Source organism: Nycticebus coucang, chromosome 22 (assembly GCF_027406575.1).
Source record: "Nycticebus coucang isolate mNycCou1 chromosome 22, mNycCou1.pri, whole genome shotgun sequence".
In the NCBI taxonomy this organism is placed as follows: Eukaryota; Metazoa; Chordata; class Mammalia; order Primates; family Lorisidae; genus Nycticebus; species Nycticebus coucang.
The window spans coordinates 20,950,117-20,968,658 of NC_069801.1; the positions used below are offsets into that span (position 1 = coordinate 20,950,117).

General features: G+C 47.7%; 2 protein-coding genes and 2 pseudogenes across 3 annotated transcripts; 2 read left to right on the top strand and 2 right to left on the bottom strand.

Moving 5' to 3' along the window:
- On the bottom strand, positions 1-8,222 carry KDF1 (keratinocyte differentiation factor 1). Of its 2 annotated transcripts, none has more exons than XM_053577079.1 (4): positions 8,103-8,222; positions 2,113-3,168; positions 1,212-1,286; positions 1-568 (listed from the first exon to the last, which is right to left on the bottom strand). In XM_053577079.1, exons 2-4 carry the CDS (start codon positions 3,134-3,136, stop codon positions 486-488), a joined length of 1,182 nt encoding a protein of 393 aa, XP_053433054.1. In that variant the 5' UTR covers positions 3,137-3,168; positions 8,103-8,222; the 3' UTR covers positions 1-485. The 2 variants fall into 2 exon arrangements, with proteins under 2 accessions (XP_053433054.1, XP_053433055.1); XM_053577080.1 differs by having other exon boundaries at positions 8,163-8,208.
- Positions 8,223-8,920: 698 nt separating this feature from the next.
- Positions 8,921-9,847, top strand: LOC128575411 (vacuolar-sorting protein SNF8-like). Its single transcript, XM_053577098.1, has one exon. The coding sequence runs from the start codon at positions 9,093-9,095 to the stop codon at positions 9,762-9,764; it is 672 nt and encodes a 223-aa protein (XP_053433073.1). The 5' UTR covers positions 8,921-9,092; the 3' UTR covers positions 9,765-9,847.
- A 2,186-nt stretch (positions 9,848-12,033) lies between these two features.
- On the bottom strand, positions 12,034-13,743 carry LOC128575404 (band 4.1-like protein 5; annotated as a pseudogene).
- Positions 13,744-16,648: 2,905 nt separating this feature from the next.
- LOC128574672 (eukaryotic initiation factor 4A-II-like) lies at positions 16,649-17,851 on the top strand (annotated as a pseudogene).
- The last annotated feature ends 691 nt before the right edge of the window (positions 17,852-18,542 follow it).

Sequence of the window (18,542 nt, forward strand, 5' to 3'; positions counted from 1 at the left end):
TTTGTGCTTACAAACTATGGTCATGTTAACACGTAGACAATCAGCCAAGAATAAGAACTGTTTAACAGAACAGAGTGGGCAGTGTTCACTGCCCGATGCAATCTTTTAAGACAAGCTTCTTTTAACTGTTGGGTACCCTAAGGAGGTTGGAATCTGCGTGATTGGTGGGTATCATGGGGATAGAGTCAGGATTCAGTCCCAGGAGGTAATTCCTAACTCTGTGCTTTCCATGATCAGGCCATTTGAAGACCATGGGCAGAAAGGAATAGCCCCAGGCAGGGGTCAGGCCAGTCGGGGATGTGGGCATTAAGGTTAGTGAAATGCGCATGGTCCAGGAGCCAGTCAGCCAAAGCAGGAGGATCCAGAGTGGGCAGTGCTTCTGTACTCAGGGCTCAGCCTCACCCAAAGGAGCTCCTGCTCCCCTTCTTCATTCTGCAGGCTGTGCTTCTCCTAGAAGGGGTTGTGGCTGCTGGGCCCAGCGGGGGTTAGCAGTACACCTGGAGCAGGGGGGCCCCTGATGAGTCTGTGTCGGTGCCCTGGAAGGATGAGTCATGGCTGGCTGGGTACCCTGAGGGGGAAGGGAGAGGAGGAAACAGGCTCAAATAGAGCTCATCCAGATTCCACAGCCAAGGAGGCCTGCTGAGAAGGAGCAGAGTGGGACTTGAGCCTGGGTCATTCTGCTCCTGGCTGGGTGACTCTCAGTTTCTGGACCTCTCTGAGCCCCAGTCTCCCTTTCTGTAAAAGGATAATGACCTTGCTCTCGGTTGTTGTGAAGGGCAAGAAGATAGCAGCAGAAGCCACACAGGGTGCCTTTCCAACACCAGGTTAGATGGCCTCCTGCTTGCCACTTTTCTCTTTGGGCTTAAAAGTTGGGATCTGGGGCAGCGCCTGTGGCTCAAAGGAGTAGGGTGCTGGCCCCATATGCCGGAGGTGGTGGGTTCAAACCCAGCCCTGGCCAAAAACTGCAAAAAAAAAAAAAAAAAGTTGGGATCTGATTGCTTCCAGCTTGTCTGTTCTAGGCACCTGTCCTCCACTTTAGGCCAGTTTGCAGGATTGGGATGGGTCTGTGGCTGCTCAGGTACCTTGTTCCTTTTTGATGCCACCTCAGGAAGAAGCTGGGAGAGGCATGTGGCATGTGAGGGTCCCCCGGGGTAGTTCCCTCCAACACCCCCCCTCCACCCCCTGTATTCCTCATCAGATTAGGACCACACCTGGGGCTCCATAAGGCCTCAGCTTCCGGGCGATGGCATCTGCTGTTGTCTCCTGGGAGATCTGCACTGTCAGTTCTAGGGAGGGAATATAGGGGGGGCAGTGGTCATTGTCACATCCTTTCAACCCCATTCCCAATTTCTGCTCCCAGCCCAATGAAGGGGGGGTGTCACTGGACAGGGCTAGAAAAATGCTTAAGACAAAGACAATACAGGTGTAGCAGCTCATACCTGTAATCTTAGCACTCTGGGAGGCTGAGGCTGGTGGATTGCTTAAACTCAGGAGTTTGAGACTGAGCAAGAGCAAGACCCCCTCTGTACTAAAAATAGAAAAAAATTAGCTAAGCTTTGTGGTGGGTGCCTGTAGTCCCAGGTATTTGGGAGGCTGAGGCAAGAGAATCACTTACGCCCAAGAATTTGAGGAGGTTGTGAGCTATGATGCCACAGCCCTCTCAGTCACTCAGAGTGACTGAGATTCTGTCTCAAGAAAATAAAACAAAAACACAGACAATGTGCGTGTGCACATGCTGTGATAGGCAGGTGTGTTGGTTAGGCCAGATCATGTCAAGTGGTCCAAATGTATATGGGTCTCCCGGTCTTGTTAACTGGGCCAGGCCTAGAAGCTGGCACATGGTAGGAATCTGTAGAGAGAACCTTTGTCTTTTCTGGGGATGGTAGGAATGGCCAGAGCTCCTAGGGTCTGCATGCCTCGCAGACTTGCTTAGACCTCACTGGGAGGGGCCAGGGAGGGGGCTAGAGTGGAGGATTTAAAAGAATTGAGGGAAAGAAGGAAGAGTAAGGACCAGCTTTGGGGTGGCCCATGGTGGCCAGGGACCCTGGTCTAACCCTCCCTTGGCCAGAACTACTACTACTCTGCCCATCAGCCCTATAGGACGCCACCTACCATCTTGGCTGAGACCTGAGCCCACCATGGTCTCGTGGCCACTGTCAGGGGCAGCAGCAGCCCTAGTCGAACGTCCCTCTGAGGTCTGTGGGCGGGCACGGCTCTTTCGAGTACTGATGCGAATGATGCCGCGTACCAGGCGGCCCTCAGCATCCTGCTCATCCAGGTGGTAGTCCTGTGTGATACTGCTGATAAGGTCCGAGATCTTACTGGTCTTCTCCAGGAACACAGTGTCTGATGTGCACTTGGCCAGCTCATCAATCTGGTGTACGCTGAACAGCTCTGTCAGCTTCTTGAAGATAAGCACATCGATCTCTCTGCTCGACATGGAGCCACTGCCCATCTCAGGCAGGTCCAGGTCTGACTCATGGAAGGAATAGTACTCCTCAGAGCCACGGGGGCTGCTGGCAAAGGTGCTTGGCAGGCTGTGTCGTGTGGGTAGGGGCTCGGCCAGTGGCTCCTTACAGCAGGAGTCTGTGTCTGGGACTGGGGAGGTGGCATGGCGGTAGGGATATACGGGGATGCCTTTGAGCTTGACATCAGGGTAGCTAAAGCTGCTGCCCATGGTTGACTTGAACCGCTGGCCATCCCGCCGGCTGGGGGGTGCACGGTCAGGACTTGGAGGAACTCCATTGTGCTCCTTGGCCCAGTTGGCTTCAGCAGCCCCTTCAGTGGAGTCCCCAGCAGACAAGCAGGGGCTGCAGCCCCGCACACAGACTCCACAGCGCTGGAGACAATCCCAGCAGCGGCGGAAGCAGAAGGCAGCTCGGCACCAGTCCCACACCCAGGGTCGCCAGAGCAGACAGCAGGTAGGGGGCTCAGCAGCTGGCTCAGCAGAGCCAGAGATGAAGGTAATGCTTTCTGGCCCATGGTGACCAGGGTCCTTGGCGTCTGGCCTACGAGTGCGACGGTTTGGTGGCGGTTGGGGTGGCTCATATGTTTCCAGACATAACTCCGTTGGCCGCTCCCAGGGTCCCAAGCGCGGAGGCCCAGATGATGGGCGTGGCTGTCCAGGGCGTGGCATGGTTCACTGCATGGTCTGCTGCAGCCAGGCACCTGCAGGAAGGCCAGGAAGGAGTCAGGATCAGAGGTCAGGGACAAGTTCCTGGGCTGACCTGAGGAGCTTTGCTCTTCTGGTTTCTGAGAGGCTTGTGATGTGGACAGGCCCAAATAGGCCCATAATCCCACATCAATTGTGCCTCTCCCTCCCCAAAGAGGAAGTTCTGTCTGTGGTCTAATCCAGATTTCAAAATCTCCTGGGACTTCACACCCATTGGGAATGTAACAGTTACCCTGTTAATACTTCATCTGACTCAGATTTTCCCTATGAGCAACATTTAACACCAGGTATAACAGACCAAACATCCCTTATCTGCAATGTTTGGGTCCAGAAATGATTTGGGTTTAGAAATGATTTGGGTTTGAGATTTTTTTGGATTCTGGATTTTGCACATTGTACTTATCAGCTGAACATTCTAATCTAAAAATCTGAAATCGGAAATGCTCCAATAAGCATTTCATTTGAGTGTCATATCAGGGCTCAAAAAGTTTCAAATTTTGGCTGGGCACAGTGGCACATGCCTGTAATTCCACCACTTAGAAGGCCGAGGGGGTTGGATTGCCTGAGCTCAGGAGTTCGAAACCAGCCTGAGCAAGAGTGAGACCTCGTCTCTAAAAAAAAAAAATAGTGGGGCGTTGTGGCAGGTGCTTGTAGTCCCAGCTACTCGAGAGGCTGAGGCAAGAGAATCACTTGAGTCCAAGGGTTTGAGTTTGCTGTGAGCTGTGATGTCAAGGCACTCTACCGAGGGTGACAAAGTCTCCAAAAAAAAAAAAGTTTCAAATTTTGAAGCATTTTGGATTTGAGATTTTCAGATTAGAGATACTCAACCTGCACACACACACAAAAAAAACAAACAGAAAATAATAAGTGTTGGCAAGAATATGGAGAAATTGAACACTTGCACTGCTGGCAGGAATGTAAAATGGTTAGCTGCTATGGAAAACAGTATGGCAATTCCTCAAAGCATTAAACATAAAATTACCCCTGGAATTGCTAGGTCATGGGGTAATTCTATGTTTGGGTATATCCCCAAAATAAATGAAAGCAGGGATTCAAACTGATGTTTTTACACAAATGTTTATAGTAGCATTATTCATAAAAGGTGGAGACAACCCAAATGTCCATCAATGGATGAATGACTATACAAAGTGTGGTATATACATACAATAAAATATTATTCAGTCTTGAAAAGGAATGAAATTCTGATACATGCTACAACATGAGTGAACTGTGAAAACCTTATGCTAAGTTAAATAAACCAGACACAAAAGAACAAATATTGTGTGGTCCCTCTTACATGCAATTTCTAGAACAAATTCATAGAGACAGAAAGTAGAATGGTGGTTGCCAGCAGCTGGGGGCAGGCAGGGAATGGGGAGTGAGTATTGAATGAGTTGAGAGCTTCAGCTGGGGAAGATGAAAAAGTTTTGGAAATTGATGATGGTTATAGGTGTACAACAATGTGAATGTATTTAATGTCACAGAATGTATGCTTAAATATGGTTTAAAAAGGTTAAAATATACATATAAATATATTTTGCCCTTTTTAAACCATATTTTACCACAGAATGGCATCCCCCAGTTTCTTCCTGCTGTTGGTAAGCTCTCACGAAAAACTCATTTCCACAAGACTTGCTATGGAACCTGATCATTATCATTTCCTTTTCCTTCTCCTTGTCCTTCAGATCAGACAGGAGAATGTAACAGGTACCCTGTAAGTATTTCAGGCTAACTCATATTTTTCCTATGAGCAATATTTTAGCATTAACCTGAGCCACAAAACAAAACACATCTTCTTTCCTCTTCTAACTTGGTTGGTAGGACGCTCACAGCTAAGACTTCATTCACTACATAAACACTGAGCCTGGCCCTATGTTGGGTTCTGTGGAATCAAAGATGAATGAAATACAGACCCTGTTCTTGATGATTCACACACGGTTTAATAGGGAAAACAGGTGCATGGTGGGAGTAAATAACCCTGCCTGCAGGAGTCAAGATCATGCAGTGATGTATTTGAAGAGTCTTTGATCACATGTAGGGGTTTGGTGGGCAGTAACTTAGCCTGGATTTCCTTTTATTTTTTTGAGAGACAGTCTCACTCAGTCACCTTGGGGTTGAGTGCATGGCATTCATAGCTCACAGCAACCTCAAACTCTTGGGCTCAAGTGATTCTTTTGCCTCAGCCTCCCAGGTAGCTGGGACTACAGGCACCCATCACAACGCATGTCTATTTTTAGAGACAGGGTCTTGCTCTTGCTTAGGCTGGGCTCAAACCTGTGAGTTCAGGGCAATTCACCCACCTTGGCCTCCCAGAGTGCTAGGATTACAGGTGTGAGCCACCACGTCCAGCCGTTAGCCTGGATTTCCTAAGACACTGGTCCTTTATCTTTTTATCCCAGATTTAGGCACTGGAATCTTAAACTGGAGGTATGTGAGGAACATGGAACAAGGCATCAGGATATTTAGGTTCTAGTAACAATTCTGGTCCTAAAAGGCTATGTGCCTCGGGCAAATCAGTACCACCTCCCTAAACAGGGCCATCATCATTTCTCATCTAAACCCTGTCAAGGCCTCCATTCTGGCCACCTCCATTCCTCCCTACTTGCTGCAGCCACTGAATACTTACAGATATCACTCTAATCAGATGATCAAAGTTAATATCACCAATAATGGGGTGAAATGATAATCATGTTACTCGTGATACCATGTGCTAAGAAAGATACATCATCAGTTATGCCTGCCAAAAATGCATAACCTGAAAATAATCATGAGGAAATAAAATCAGACAAGCCCAAACTGAGGAAAATAATAACTAAATGAAATGTGATCCTAGAATGTTTCCAGGACTAGGAGGAAAAGTTAGACATTGGATAATGTGGATAATTTGTAAAATTTGAAACAGACTATATATATTATTTAATAGTATTATGATCAATGTTAAATTTTTTGAATTTGATTACTAAGACTATTTTTTTTTTTTTTTTGGCAGGGGCTAGGTTTGAACCCACCACCTCCGGCATATGGGACCGGCGCCCTACTCCTTGAGCCACAGGCGCCGCCCAAGACTATTTTTTTTTTTTAATTTTAAGAGACAGAGTCTCACTTTATCGCCCTCAGTAGAGTGCTGTAGCGTCACAGCTCACAGCAACCTCCAACTACTGGGCTTATGAGATTCTCTTGCCTCAGCCTCCTGAGTAGCTGGGACTACAGGCACCCACCACAATGCCCAGCTATTTTTTTTTTGTTGCAGTTTGGCTGAAGCCGGGTTTGAACTCTCCACCCTTGGTATGCGGGCCGGTGCCCTACTCACTGAGCCACAGGCACTGCCCTTGATTACTAAGATTTTATAAGATAATGTTGTATTCTTAGGAAATATACACTGAAGCATTTAGGGGTAAAGGGGCATGATGTCTGCAACCTAATATCAGATGGTTCAAATACACAAAAATCAGAATGAAGGTGTGTGTAAAGAAAGAAAGGGAGGGCCACTGGTGAATGGGGATGCAAATGATATAGTTCTTTATTTCTACAATTCTTCAACCCTACTCAGAACTCCTTCTTCAGGGACCTTCTGGAACTCCTAGTCAGATGGGAGACTCTCTCCCCATGACCTTCTGCAGTGGTCTCTGTCAGCTGGGTTGGCTTTGCACTCATTGTAGGTAAGCCTGTGTCCCCAAGGACCATAGCACCAAGGTACAGGGACTATGTCTGATTCCTTTCTGCCTCAGTGTCTGGAACAAGGCTTGGAACACTAGGTGCTTCAGGGGACTGACACATTTTATGTGACCTCAGAGTAGAACCAGGACCATTGGGTGGAAAGAAAAAGACTTAGGTTCCAGGCTGACCACAGTGATCTTATGAGGGGTATCTGCAGAGGTATGCAAACTGAAATTGTATTAAGTGACTTTAAGGTCCCTTCCAACTCAGAGGCAAGTGGTTAAAAATCTGCCTGGCTTTGAGAACTGGGGGTTGGGTATGCATTTATTCATTCACTCAATTGACGGCTTACATTGTTCTAAGTGCTTTAGATATAATAAACCAATGGCTCCTCACAACCTTTTTTCTAGTATTATTACCTGTATTACTATACTGAGGCACAGACAGGTTAAATAGTTTAAGTGAAATATTGCATGCAGAAGCCTTAGCATAGTGCCTGGCACCTGGAAGGGGCTTGGTCACTGGGAGCGGTAAGGTACTGCAGCGATCTTCCCTGTCCTGGCCATCCTCCCCGGACTTCTCACTGATGCTCCCTTCTTCTCCCTTAGTTCTCCAGAACACACAAATACACGGGGGTCTGTATCTGTACGGTTCCCTCCTTCCAGAGTCCCAGGACCGGCCCGGCCCCACCAGACTCTGCTCCAGCCCAGGGCCAAGCTTTGCACACCCGGCCGGGAGGAGCACTCCAGCCCTGGAAAGAGCGGTCGGTTTGGGCGCAGGGCAGACGCGCAGCCCGAGTCTCCCCCATCAGCCTAAGCACCTAGTCCCGGAGGCAAGGGAGAACCAGACCCCGGGACTGCCCCTGGACTAGCATAGCCCTTACACCGGCGCCACCGTCGGGGCGAGCACCACCCTCTCCAGCTGCAAGGGCCCTCCGCCCGCGGACGGACACAGCCGGTCTCCGTCCTGACACGGTTCCTCAGGGTGAGCTCGGCCTCTCTCCCAGGCCGACACTGTCCGCCGACTGAGAGCGGCTCCCGCCCCAGCCAGTGCAGCCCTAAGGGCGAACGCGGCCCCCCTCACCCCACTGTGCCCGCCCAGTCCCAGAGCCCGCTCAGGCCGTTCCCCGGCCCGGCCCGCGCACCCCGGAAGTGGCAGGGTGGTCCGCGAGGAACCGGGCCCCGGACCCTCCCCCGTCCGGGCGCAGCCTCGGGGGACTCTCCACACTGGTGCTACCCAGATTTGCGCCCCCTCGGGCCCGCGCGGGCCTTACCTGTCCCGCCAGGTGAGCCGCCTCCGGCTCAGCCCCTTCCCCGCCCCCCTCGGCACTCACCTGGGGCGCAGGTAAGCGTCTCGCGGGAGCGCCGCACGGGCCGCCGCTGGGGACACACTTCCTGCCTCCGCGAAGCGCAGCTGCGGCGCACCTGGACTAAGGCCCCGCCCCTGGACTCTGGGCGAGGACCGCCTGGCTTGTCTGGGCCTAGTTCGGGTCAATGAGGCCTGGCGGGAACCGCAGGGAGGCGCCGACGCCCCGTCTCCTCTTTTAAACGGGCTGGGGGTCCCAGTAGCCTCGGGGCGTCTAGGGAGTGCCTGCCAGACCTTAAAACTCTAGTTCAAAGGGAAGCTCTCCCTGCCCTCTACCCCTGGCTTTTCTGTTAATGGAACAATTCCCTGTACCTCTTTTATGTATTCATTTATTTATATTTTAAAGACAGGTCTTGCTATGTTGCCCAGGCAGGAGTGCAGTGGCTAGACACAGGCACAATCATAGGGGCACTTCAGCCCGAACTTCTGGCCTCAAGCGATCCTCCTGAGCAGCTAGGACTACAGGTGCCTGCCACCATGCCAGAACGTACTTTTTTTCTTTTCTCAATTTTTTTTAGTCTTCCCCCCACCCCCGTTTTATATAACCATTCAGTAGTAACATAACCATTCAGGTAACCATTGGTTAATCAGTTAACCATTCAAAAGTAACCACTCAGATTTCTCTTTTTACATAAATCACATCATTAATATGATTCCTCGACCTTTCAGTAACTTAAAATGTTTGTGAATATTAAAAAATAGTTGTAATTAAAAATTACTTCAAGAGGCAGTGGAACCCCGGACGCGGAAGGCTGGGGTCCCAGCAGCTGGGCGGCCCACGGGCCCAGGGCCGCGATGCACCCGACGGGTGGGAGCCCGCGCCATCGCCAAGAAGAAGCTTGCCGAGGCCAAATATAAGGAGAGAGGGACTGTCTTAGCGGAGGATCAGTTGGCCCAGATGTCAAAGCAGTTGGACATGTTCAAGACCAACCTGGAGGAATTTGCCAGCAAGCACAAGCAGGAGATCCTGAAGAATCCTGAGTTCCATGTGCAGTTCCAGGACATGTGTGCAAGCATTGGGGTGGATCCTCTGGCCTCTGGAAAAGGATTTTGGTCTGAGATGCTGGGTGTGGGGGACTTCTATTATGAATTGAGTGTCCAGATTATCGAAGTCTGCCTGGCGCTAACGCACCGGAATGGAGGTCTGATAACTCTGGAGGAACTACATCAACAAGTGTTGAAAGGAAGGGGCAAATTCACCCAGGATGTCAGCCAGGACGACCTGATCAGGGCCATCAAGAAACTAAAGGCACTTGGCACTGGCTTCAGCATCATCCCTGTGGGCGGTATTTACCTCATTCAGTCTGTTCCAGCTGGGCTCAATATGGATCACACCGTTGTGCTGCAGCTGGCAGAGAAAAATGGCTCCGTGACTGTCAGTGGAATCAAAGCTAATCTTAAATGGGAGACTGAGCGAGCACGGCAAGTGCTGGAACACCTGCTGAAGGAAGGGCTGGCCTGGCTGGACTTGCAGGCCCCAGGAGAGGCCCACTACTGGCTGCCAATTCTCTTCACTGACCTCTACTCCCAGGAGATTATAGCTGAGGAGGCCAGAGAAGCCCTCCCCTGACTGAGACTGTAGAATGGCACATAATAGCAGGCAGGGAGAAGAGGGAAGACCTATTGGTGAATAAACCTGGACAATTTTGTTTACATAAAAAAAATTAGAAAAAAAGAAAAAAATTACTTCAATTTTAGGCACTTAGAGCCAGGTGCAGTGGCATGGCACCTGTAGCCTCATGTACACTGAAGGCTGAGATGGGAGATTCACTTGAACCCAAAAGTTCAAGTTCAGCTGAGCAGCAGAGCAAGATCTGGTTTGTTTGTTGTTTCTTTCTCTCTCTCTCTCTTTCTCTCTCCTTCCTTCCCTCCTTCCCTCCCTCCCTTCCTCACTTCCTTCTTTCTCTTTTCTTTTCTTTCCTTTCCTTTTTGAGACAGAGTCCCATATATCACCCTCAGTAGAGTGCTGTTGCATCACAGCTCACAGCAACCTTAAACTCTTGGGCTCAAGTGATTTTCTTGCCTCAGCCTCCCGAGTAGCTGGGACTGCAGGCGCCCTCCGCAATGCTGGGCTATTTTTTTGTTTAGCTAGCTCTGGCCGGGTTAGAACCCACCGGCCCCATTCATGTGGCTGGCGCCCTAACTGCTGAGCCATAGGTGCCAAGCCAAGATCCAGTTTCTTAAAAAGAAAAAAAAAAAAGAAAAGCAAGCAAGAATGAAAAATATCTTAGGCACTTAACTGAAATTAAGGCATGAGCCACTTTAGAAGTATGAAAATAGTATATAAGAAGAAATTTATTTATTTATTATTATTTTTTTTTTGTAGAGACATAGTCTCACTTTATGGCCCTCGGTAGAGTGCCGTGGCCTCACACAGCTCACAGCAACCTCCAACTCCTGGGCTTAAGCGATTCTCTTGCCTCAGCCTCCAGAGTAGCTGGGACTACAGGCGCCCACCACAACGCCCGGCTATTTTTTGCTTGCAGTTTGGCCTGGGCAGGGTTTGAACCCGCCACCCTCGGTATATGGGGCCGGCGCCTTACCAACTGAGCCACAGGCACCGCCCCTATAAGAAGAAATTTTATAAAAGTAATCCCAAAAGGGTAATACAAGGCTAGGCACGGGGGCTCATTCCTGTAATCCTAGCACTTTGGGAGGCCGAGGCAGGTGGATTGCTTGAGCTCACGAGTTCGAGACCAGCCTGAGCAAAAGTGAGACATTGTCCCTACTAAAAATAGAAAAACTGGGCGGCGCCTGTGGCTCAGTCGGTAAGGCGCCGGCCCCATATACTGAGGGTGGCGGGTTCAAACCCGGCCCCAGCTGAACTGCAACCAAAAAATAGCTGGGCGTTGTGGCGGGCGCCTGTAGTCCCAGCTACTTGGGAGGCTGAGGCAAGAGAATCGCTTAAGCCCAGGAGTTGGAGGTTGCTGTGAGCTGTGTGATGCCATGGCACTCTACCGAGGGCCATAAAGTGAGACTCTGTCTCTACTAAAAAAAAAAAAAAAAAGAAAAACTGAGGTGAGAGTCACTTGAGCTCAAGAGTTTGAGGTTGCTGTGAGCTATAATGCCATAGCACTCTACCAGGGCGACAGCTTGAGACTGTCTAAAAAAAAAAGCTGGTAACATATCACACCTGGACATACTTCCTTTTGGGCGTGCTTTTATTATTTTTTTATTTTTTTGTAGAGACAGAGTCTCACTTTACCGCCCTGGGTAGAGTGCCATGACTTCACATGGCTCATAGCAACCTCAAACTCTTGGGCTTAAGCGATTCTTTTGCCTCAGACTCTCAAGCAGCTGGGACTACAGGCGCCCGCCACAATACCCGGCTATTTTTTGGTTGCAGTTTGGCCGAGCCCGGGTTTGAACCCGCTACCCTCAGTATATGGGGCTGGCGCCCTACTCACTGAGCCACAGATGCCACCAGGGGCATGCTTTTAATATGTCTTCTTTTACCCTCAATCAGTTTGGATGGGTAATAATGGGCAGCTTCTTTACAAACACAAAACTTTCCCTAAGATATATCCTGAGTGATGTGTTAACATCTTAAAATCATGAAAGATCTTTCCACAAGCACAATAGTATACATACTCTTCAACACAAAAACATTTGTCATTATCATTGATGGCATATAGCTTCTCTAGATCCTTTTCTCTTTCATTGAAGAATTCAATCACAAACAACTCTAAAAAACTATTGGCTCAGTATAATTCTCCCAAATACTGCTATAAAGGACCAGTGGTCCTTTATAAACACTCGACTGGTCCTTTATAAACATCAGAAAATGTGTACCATTAACTTGCATGACAAAGAGTTCCAATTCCTAAGAGGCTTAACGCTCATATCTCAGTCATGACTGCATGGCCAGGAAAATGAACATCATGATGGATTCCCACATTCTTCATACTGTGCTCATAGACAAAGTCAGTATAGTTTCTACCCGCAGCCTGGGGTAGGGGGCAAGGCCCTTGTGTTCCACTGGTTTCCACCATGTTGATGGCAGTCACTGGCAGCAGAAATCCATTTCCTGTCATACTTGTCTATTCCAGGATTGTGTGGAAGATTCTCTATCTCCACCAGCACAGGACCAGAGGATACAGAAAGAATCACAGGCAGAGTAGATATCATACCCCAAGCCTGTTGCGAACCATTACTCTGGGTTGAAACATTATTGTGAACACTGAGTTCTCTAGGTGTTGCTGTACACATGCTTGCTTTCATTTGTAAAGTACATTGAGAATATCGTTTGTTGGACCCTTTTTCAAAAAATGTTGATTTTCTTGCTTTATTGATTTTTGTGGTCTGATACTCAATTTTTCCACTATATCTAAATCGCGATCCTATTGAATAAATCTCGATAGATGAGAGATTTATTTTGGACAGGGTCTGGAAGGCACAAGAAGGCATGATGCTTCACAGCACATTCCCATAAATGTTTGCCTACTTTTGAATGATCCAATCTCAAGACAAATGCGTGTTCCTATTCTTTGCCCTGACCATTACCTTCTACAACCACCAGGGTTAATTTATTCTTCTTAAAATCCAATCTGGTTATCTTGGGCCAAAATAATTAATTTTTGGCCTCTCCGTCAAAGACAAGGACTCCTGTTGGGGTTAGTACCAAACTATACTCATTCCTGTCTCTTGTCTTGACCATATGCATACCAACCCCTTACATTTCTAGCCATTTGGCTTTATTCAGATGACTGGTTTCAACTTGGGTGTCTGACCTCTATTTCTTCCTTCTATTTCTAAAAATAGAAATAGAAATAGTTCCATCTCTTCAGTCTGGATGGGCAGAAACCTGAACTCAGAGACAAGTTCAGGACTATGCTCAGCAAGACCACAGTCACCAAGCTGAGTTTGCAGATTATAAGCTGCCAACTGCGCTTACAGAGACGTTCTAATTTTCCGCTGAGAATATCTTGTTTTAAGTGAAGAACAAATAAATATCAGGTTAGCTTTTCTTTTTTTTTTTTTTCTTTGCGGTTTTTGGCTGGAGCTGGGTTTGAACCTGCCACCTCCAGCATATGGGGCCAGTGCCCTACTCCTTTGAGCCACGGGCGCCGCCCAGCTTTTAACAAAGATTATTTGGTTCTGAGGAATAAAACTTAACTCAAAAATGTAGATAGTAGGGCAAACTGATTTTTACTTGCTTTTTTTTTTTTTGAGACAGAGTCTCAATTTGTCACCCTTGGTAGAGTGCTGTGAGATCTTCGCTCATAGCAACCTCAAACTGTAGGGATTAAGTGATTCTCTTATCTCAGTCTCCCAAGTAGCTGGGACTACAGGTGCCTGCCACAATGCCTGGCTATTTTTAGAGATGGGGTCTCACTCTGGTTCAGGCTGGTCTCCAACTCATAAGCTCAGGCAATCCACCTGCCTTGGACTCCCAGAGTGCTAGGATTACAGGCGTGAACCACCGTACCCAGCCCTTTACTTGCTTTTTGATGCTTTTTGTACCATCCAACCAATGCCAAATCCATAAATTTTAGACCAAAATAGTCGGTTTCACTGAGGTCCAGGTGCTACATAAACTGATCAAACTACTCCTTTCCTTTGGCTTTTGTTGGCCAGTCCACTCTAACCTCAGTACCCTGCAGATAGGACACTCAACATGTGATGATAGAATCTCTAGCTGCAGGAGAGCATGTGGCATCTCGCTTTGCCTCTTGTGGTCGTTCCTTCTCCGCATGTTTATGAATTGACCAATGCCAGAGTGTTCTATGGAAGAAGTTCAGCAGTTTTGTCTCTGGATTGGAGACACCAAGTGCCAGCGACCACAGCAGAGAGGGTCTGAGGGAGAGGGGGCGATGGGAAATGCCAAGAAATGGCAACTTACAGCAGGCCCACCCTGCACTAATCCCCCAGAAGATCCCAATTATACTTCTTTGTCTTGCGTAGTTCCCAGCACACTGCTGTTTTCATGTCTTCTGTTTCCACCTTTAGCCTTTGACCTTGAAGATAGGGTCTGGTCTTCTTCCCTTATGTTCCTGGTACTCAGCACAGGTTCTGGTACATCCAGGATGCTCAAAAAACATTTTCAACTGAATGAGCAGCTAGGCTCTGATTTATTCCTTTGCCCTGAGGCAGAACTGGGGGTACCTGAGTCCTTTGCCTGCTGGTCAGTTCACCTTCTCATCTTCGAGGAAATCTCCAGGTGAAGACAATACCTCACCACTGGGGTTCAGAATAGGGTGGAGGAGAGGGCCAGGCTGTGCAGCCCAGAATCAGCAGAGGTGGCTAAAACAGTCTATGATCGCCGTATCCTAAGGGGGTCTCTGCAATAAGCAACACCATTGGATGGCAGGAAGTCAGAGCTCAGACTATCCTGGGTTCCCGCTCTTTAGTAACAACTTAATGACTTAATAATAACTTAATAATAGTGCCAATACACTAGTAATCATCTCCAGGATCCATGCTAAATCCCTTACTTGCATAGTGTTACTTAATCCTTCCACTAATATGTGAGGTGGGTCAGGTATTCCCATTCTACAGATGAGGAAGCTAAAGCTTAGAGAGAAGACATGGTTTTATTTTATTTTATTATTATTATTTTAAAATTTTATTTATTTATTTATTTTAGAGACAGAGTCTCACTTTGTCACCCTCTGCTGTGGTGTCACAGCTCACAGCAACCTCCAGCTCTTGGGCTTAGGCAATTTTCTTGCCTCAGCCTCCTGAGTAGCTGGGACTACAGGCACCTGCCACAGTGCCCAGCTATTCTTTTGTGGCAGTTTGGCTGGGATTGGGTTCGAACCCACCACACTCGGTATATGGGGCCGGTGCCCTACCCAGTGAGCCATAGGCGCCGCCCCAACAGGAAAGATTTTTTTTTTTTTTTGAGACAGAGTCTCACCCTGTCACCCCAGCTTGAGTTCAGTGGCATCAGCCCAGTTCACAGCAACCTCAAACTCCTGGGTTCAAGCGATCCTCCTGCCCAACTTTCTGAGTAGCTGGGACTGCACATGTGCACTAGGATGCCTGGCTAAAATTTTTCTATTTTTAGTTGAGGTGGGGACTCACTCTGGCTCAGGTTGGTCTTGAACTCTTGAGCTCAAGTGATCCTCCTGCCTCTGCCTCCCAGAGTGCTAGGATTACAGGTGTGAGTCACTGCACCCAGCCTAAACTGAGAGGATTTAAAAAAGATGATGGAGGCTGGGTGCAGTGGCTCATGCCTGTAATCCTAGCACTCTGGGAGGCTGAGGCAGATGGATTGCCTGAACTCAGGAGTTCCAGACCAGCCTGAGTGAGAGCAAGACCTCGTCTCTAAAAATAGCTAGGTGTTGTGATGAGTGTCTGTAGTCCCAGCTACTTGGGAGGGCTGAGGCAAGAGAACCGCTTGAGCCCAAGAGTCTGAGGTTGCTGCTAGCTGGTGCTACAGCACTTTACCAGGGGCAACGAAGTGAGAATGTCTCAAAAAAATTTTTTTTAATTAATTAAAAATAAAAAAGATAATGGAGAAATAAAAAAGAGAAACAGAAAAAAAAATAATGGATGCAAAGTGAGATAAAAGATGTAGGAAGAGAGCATTGGCATGAGGTAGGCACAGATACTCAGTTTTCACCAGAGACCCTGCACGACAGCACCTCCCATCATATCTTGTCCGCATTCCTTCCTGGGGAAAGTGACACATTGTTTTCTCATATGGAGCTGAGCTCCATATGTGTACATTGTGTACAGCTGAACATCTGTGTATTTTAAGACTCAGCCAATCCATTCCTAGGGTATAGGCCAAGAAGCTCTTGCACTGGGAGGGAATGTGGTAGAAGAATGTTAGTAGAGATTTGCTCAGTGACAGTATCATAGCCAATGAGGTTTATCTGAAGATCTTTTTTTTTTTCAGTTTTTGGCCGGGGCTGGGTTTGAACCCACCACCTCTGGTATATGGGGCCGGTGCCCTACTCCTTTGAGCCACAGGCGCTGCGCAGTGATGTTTATCTGAAGCTTGATTATTGCTAATTGAAAACTTCCCAAGGGGCCAGGTATGGTGGCTCTTGCCTATAATCCCAGCACTCTGGGAGACTGAGGCAGGTGGATCATTTGAGCTCAGAAGTTTGAGACCAGTCTGCGCAAGAGTGAGACCTCCGTCTCTACTAAAAATAGAAAAACTAGCTGGACATTGTGGCGGGTGCCTGTTGTCCCAGCTACTCAGGAGGCTAAAGCAAGAGGATCTTTTGAGCCTAAGAGTTTGAGGTTCCTGTGAGCTATGAGGCCACAGCACTGTACCCAGGGTGAAAGAGTAAGACTCTACCTCAAAAAGAAAAAAAAAAAGCTTTTCAGTCAGGTGCTGAGTGGTTCTTCAGATCCTGTCTCATGGGTCTGTGGATTATAACAGAGAACATGGCGGCCCAGAGGGAATGGACCCTGATGGTGTCATCAAGAGCAACTGGAATGAGATTGTTGATAACTTTGATGATATGAATTTAAAGGAGTTTCTTCTTTAGGGCATCTATGCTAATGGTTTTGAGAAGCCTTCTGCTATTCAGCAGAAAGTATGATGTGATTGCTCAAGCTCAGTAAGGTACTGGCAAGACAGTCACATTTGCTATTTCCACCCTGCCACAGTTGGAGATTGGGTTCAAGGAGACCCAAGCACTAGTATTGCCCCCCTCCCAAGAGAACTGCCTCCACAGATCCAAAAGGTAATTCTGCCACTTGGAGACTAGATGGGAGCAACTTGTCATGCTTGCATTGGTGGAACGAATGTTCAAAATGAAATGCAAAAACTTCAGACTGAAGCACCACGTATTGTAGTTGGTACACCAGGAAGAGTGCTTGATATGTTAAACAGAAGATACCACTCTCCAAAATGGATCAGAAATGTTTGTTTTGGATGAAACAGATGAAATGCTGAGCTGAGGGTTTAAGGATTAAATCTGTGAGATTTTCCAAAAATCAAATAAATGTATTTATATTGTGTTGTTTCTGCCACAATGCCAACTGATGTGTTGGAAGTGACCAAAAAATTCATGAGTGATCCAATTTGAATTTTGGTGAAAAAGGAAGAACTGACCCTTGAAGGAATCAAACACTTTTATATTAATGTTGAAAGAGAGGAGTGGAATTTGGATACACTTTGTGACTTGAACAAGACACTGCCCATTACGCAGGCTATTATTTTTCTCAATACAAAGTGCAAGGGGTAAGTGGCGCCTGTGGCTCAGTGAGTAGGGCACTGGCCCCACATACCTAGGGTGGCAGGTTCGAACCCCGCCCTGGCCAAACAAAAAATAACCGGGCATTGTGGCGGGTGCCTGTAGTTCCAGCTATTCATGAGGCTGAGGCAAGAGAATCGCCTAAGCCCAGGAGCTGGAGGTTGCTGTGATGCCACGGCATTCTACCAAGAGCTGGAGGTTACTGTGACGCCACGGTATTCTACCGAAGGCGAAAAAGTGAGACTCTGTCTCTAAAAAAAAAGTGCCGGGGGACTGGCTCACAGAAAATGCATGCCAGGGATTTCACAGTGTCTGCTCTGCATGGTGACATGGACCAGAAGGAAAGAGATGTCATTGTGAGGGAGTTCCGACCAGGGTCAAGCCCTTTTCTGATCACTACTGACTATTGGCTCGTGGGATTGATGTGCAACAAGTGTCTTTAGTCATAAACAATGGTCTATCTACCAATCTCAAAAACTATATTCACAGGAGTCAATAGCAGCAGTTGGTGGTGAGATGACACTCAGAAATGGCATTGATGTAATTTAGGACGTGGAATCATAAGCAAAACAGCACATTGTTTGAATAAAGAGTGAGTTGGTATTTAAAAAAGAAAGGAAAAAAATGAAAAATAACTAACTAAAATAAAATAATATATTTTAAAAAACCACCACGTGACACTCTGAAAACAGAGTACCTTATGGGTCCAGCATTTAGCCTGACAAAGGAAAGAAAAGGTCTTTCCCTGCATGTTGATGTTACATTAAGTTGGCCAAAAAGAAGTCTCACTATGTCACCCGCAGTAGAGTGCCATGGTGTTACAGCACACAGCCACTCAAACTCTTGGGCTCAAGAGATCCTCTTACCTCAGCTTCCCAAGTAGCTGGGACTACAGGCGCCTGCTACAACTCCTGGCTATTTTTTTGCTGTAGTTGTTATTGTTGTTTGGTAGGCCTGGGCCGGGTTCGAACCTGCCAGCCTCGGTGTATGTGGCTGGCACCCTAGCCAATGAACTACAGGTGCCAAGCCAAAAAAAAAAAAAAATTTGTTTTTTTCAGTTTTTGGCTGGGGCTGGGTTTGAACCCACCACCTCCAGTATATGGGGCCGGTGCCCTACTCCTTGAGCCACAGGCACCACTCAAAAGTTTTTTGTTTTTTTTTTTTGAGACGAAGCCTCAAGCTGTCACCCT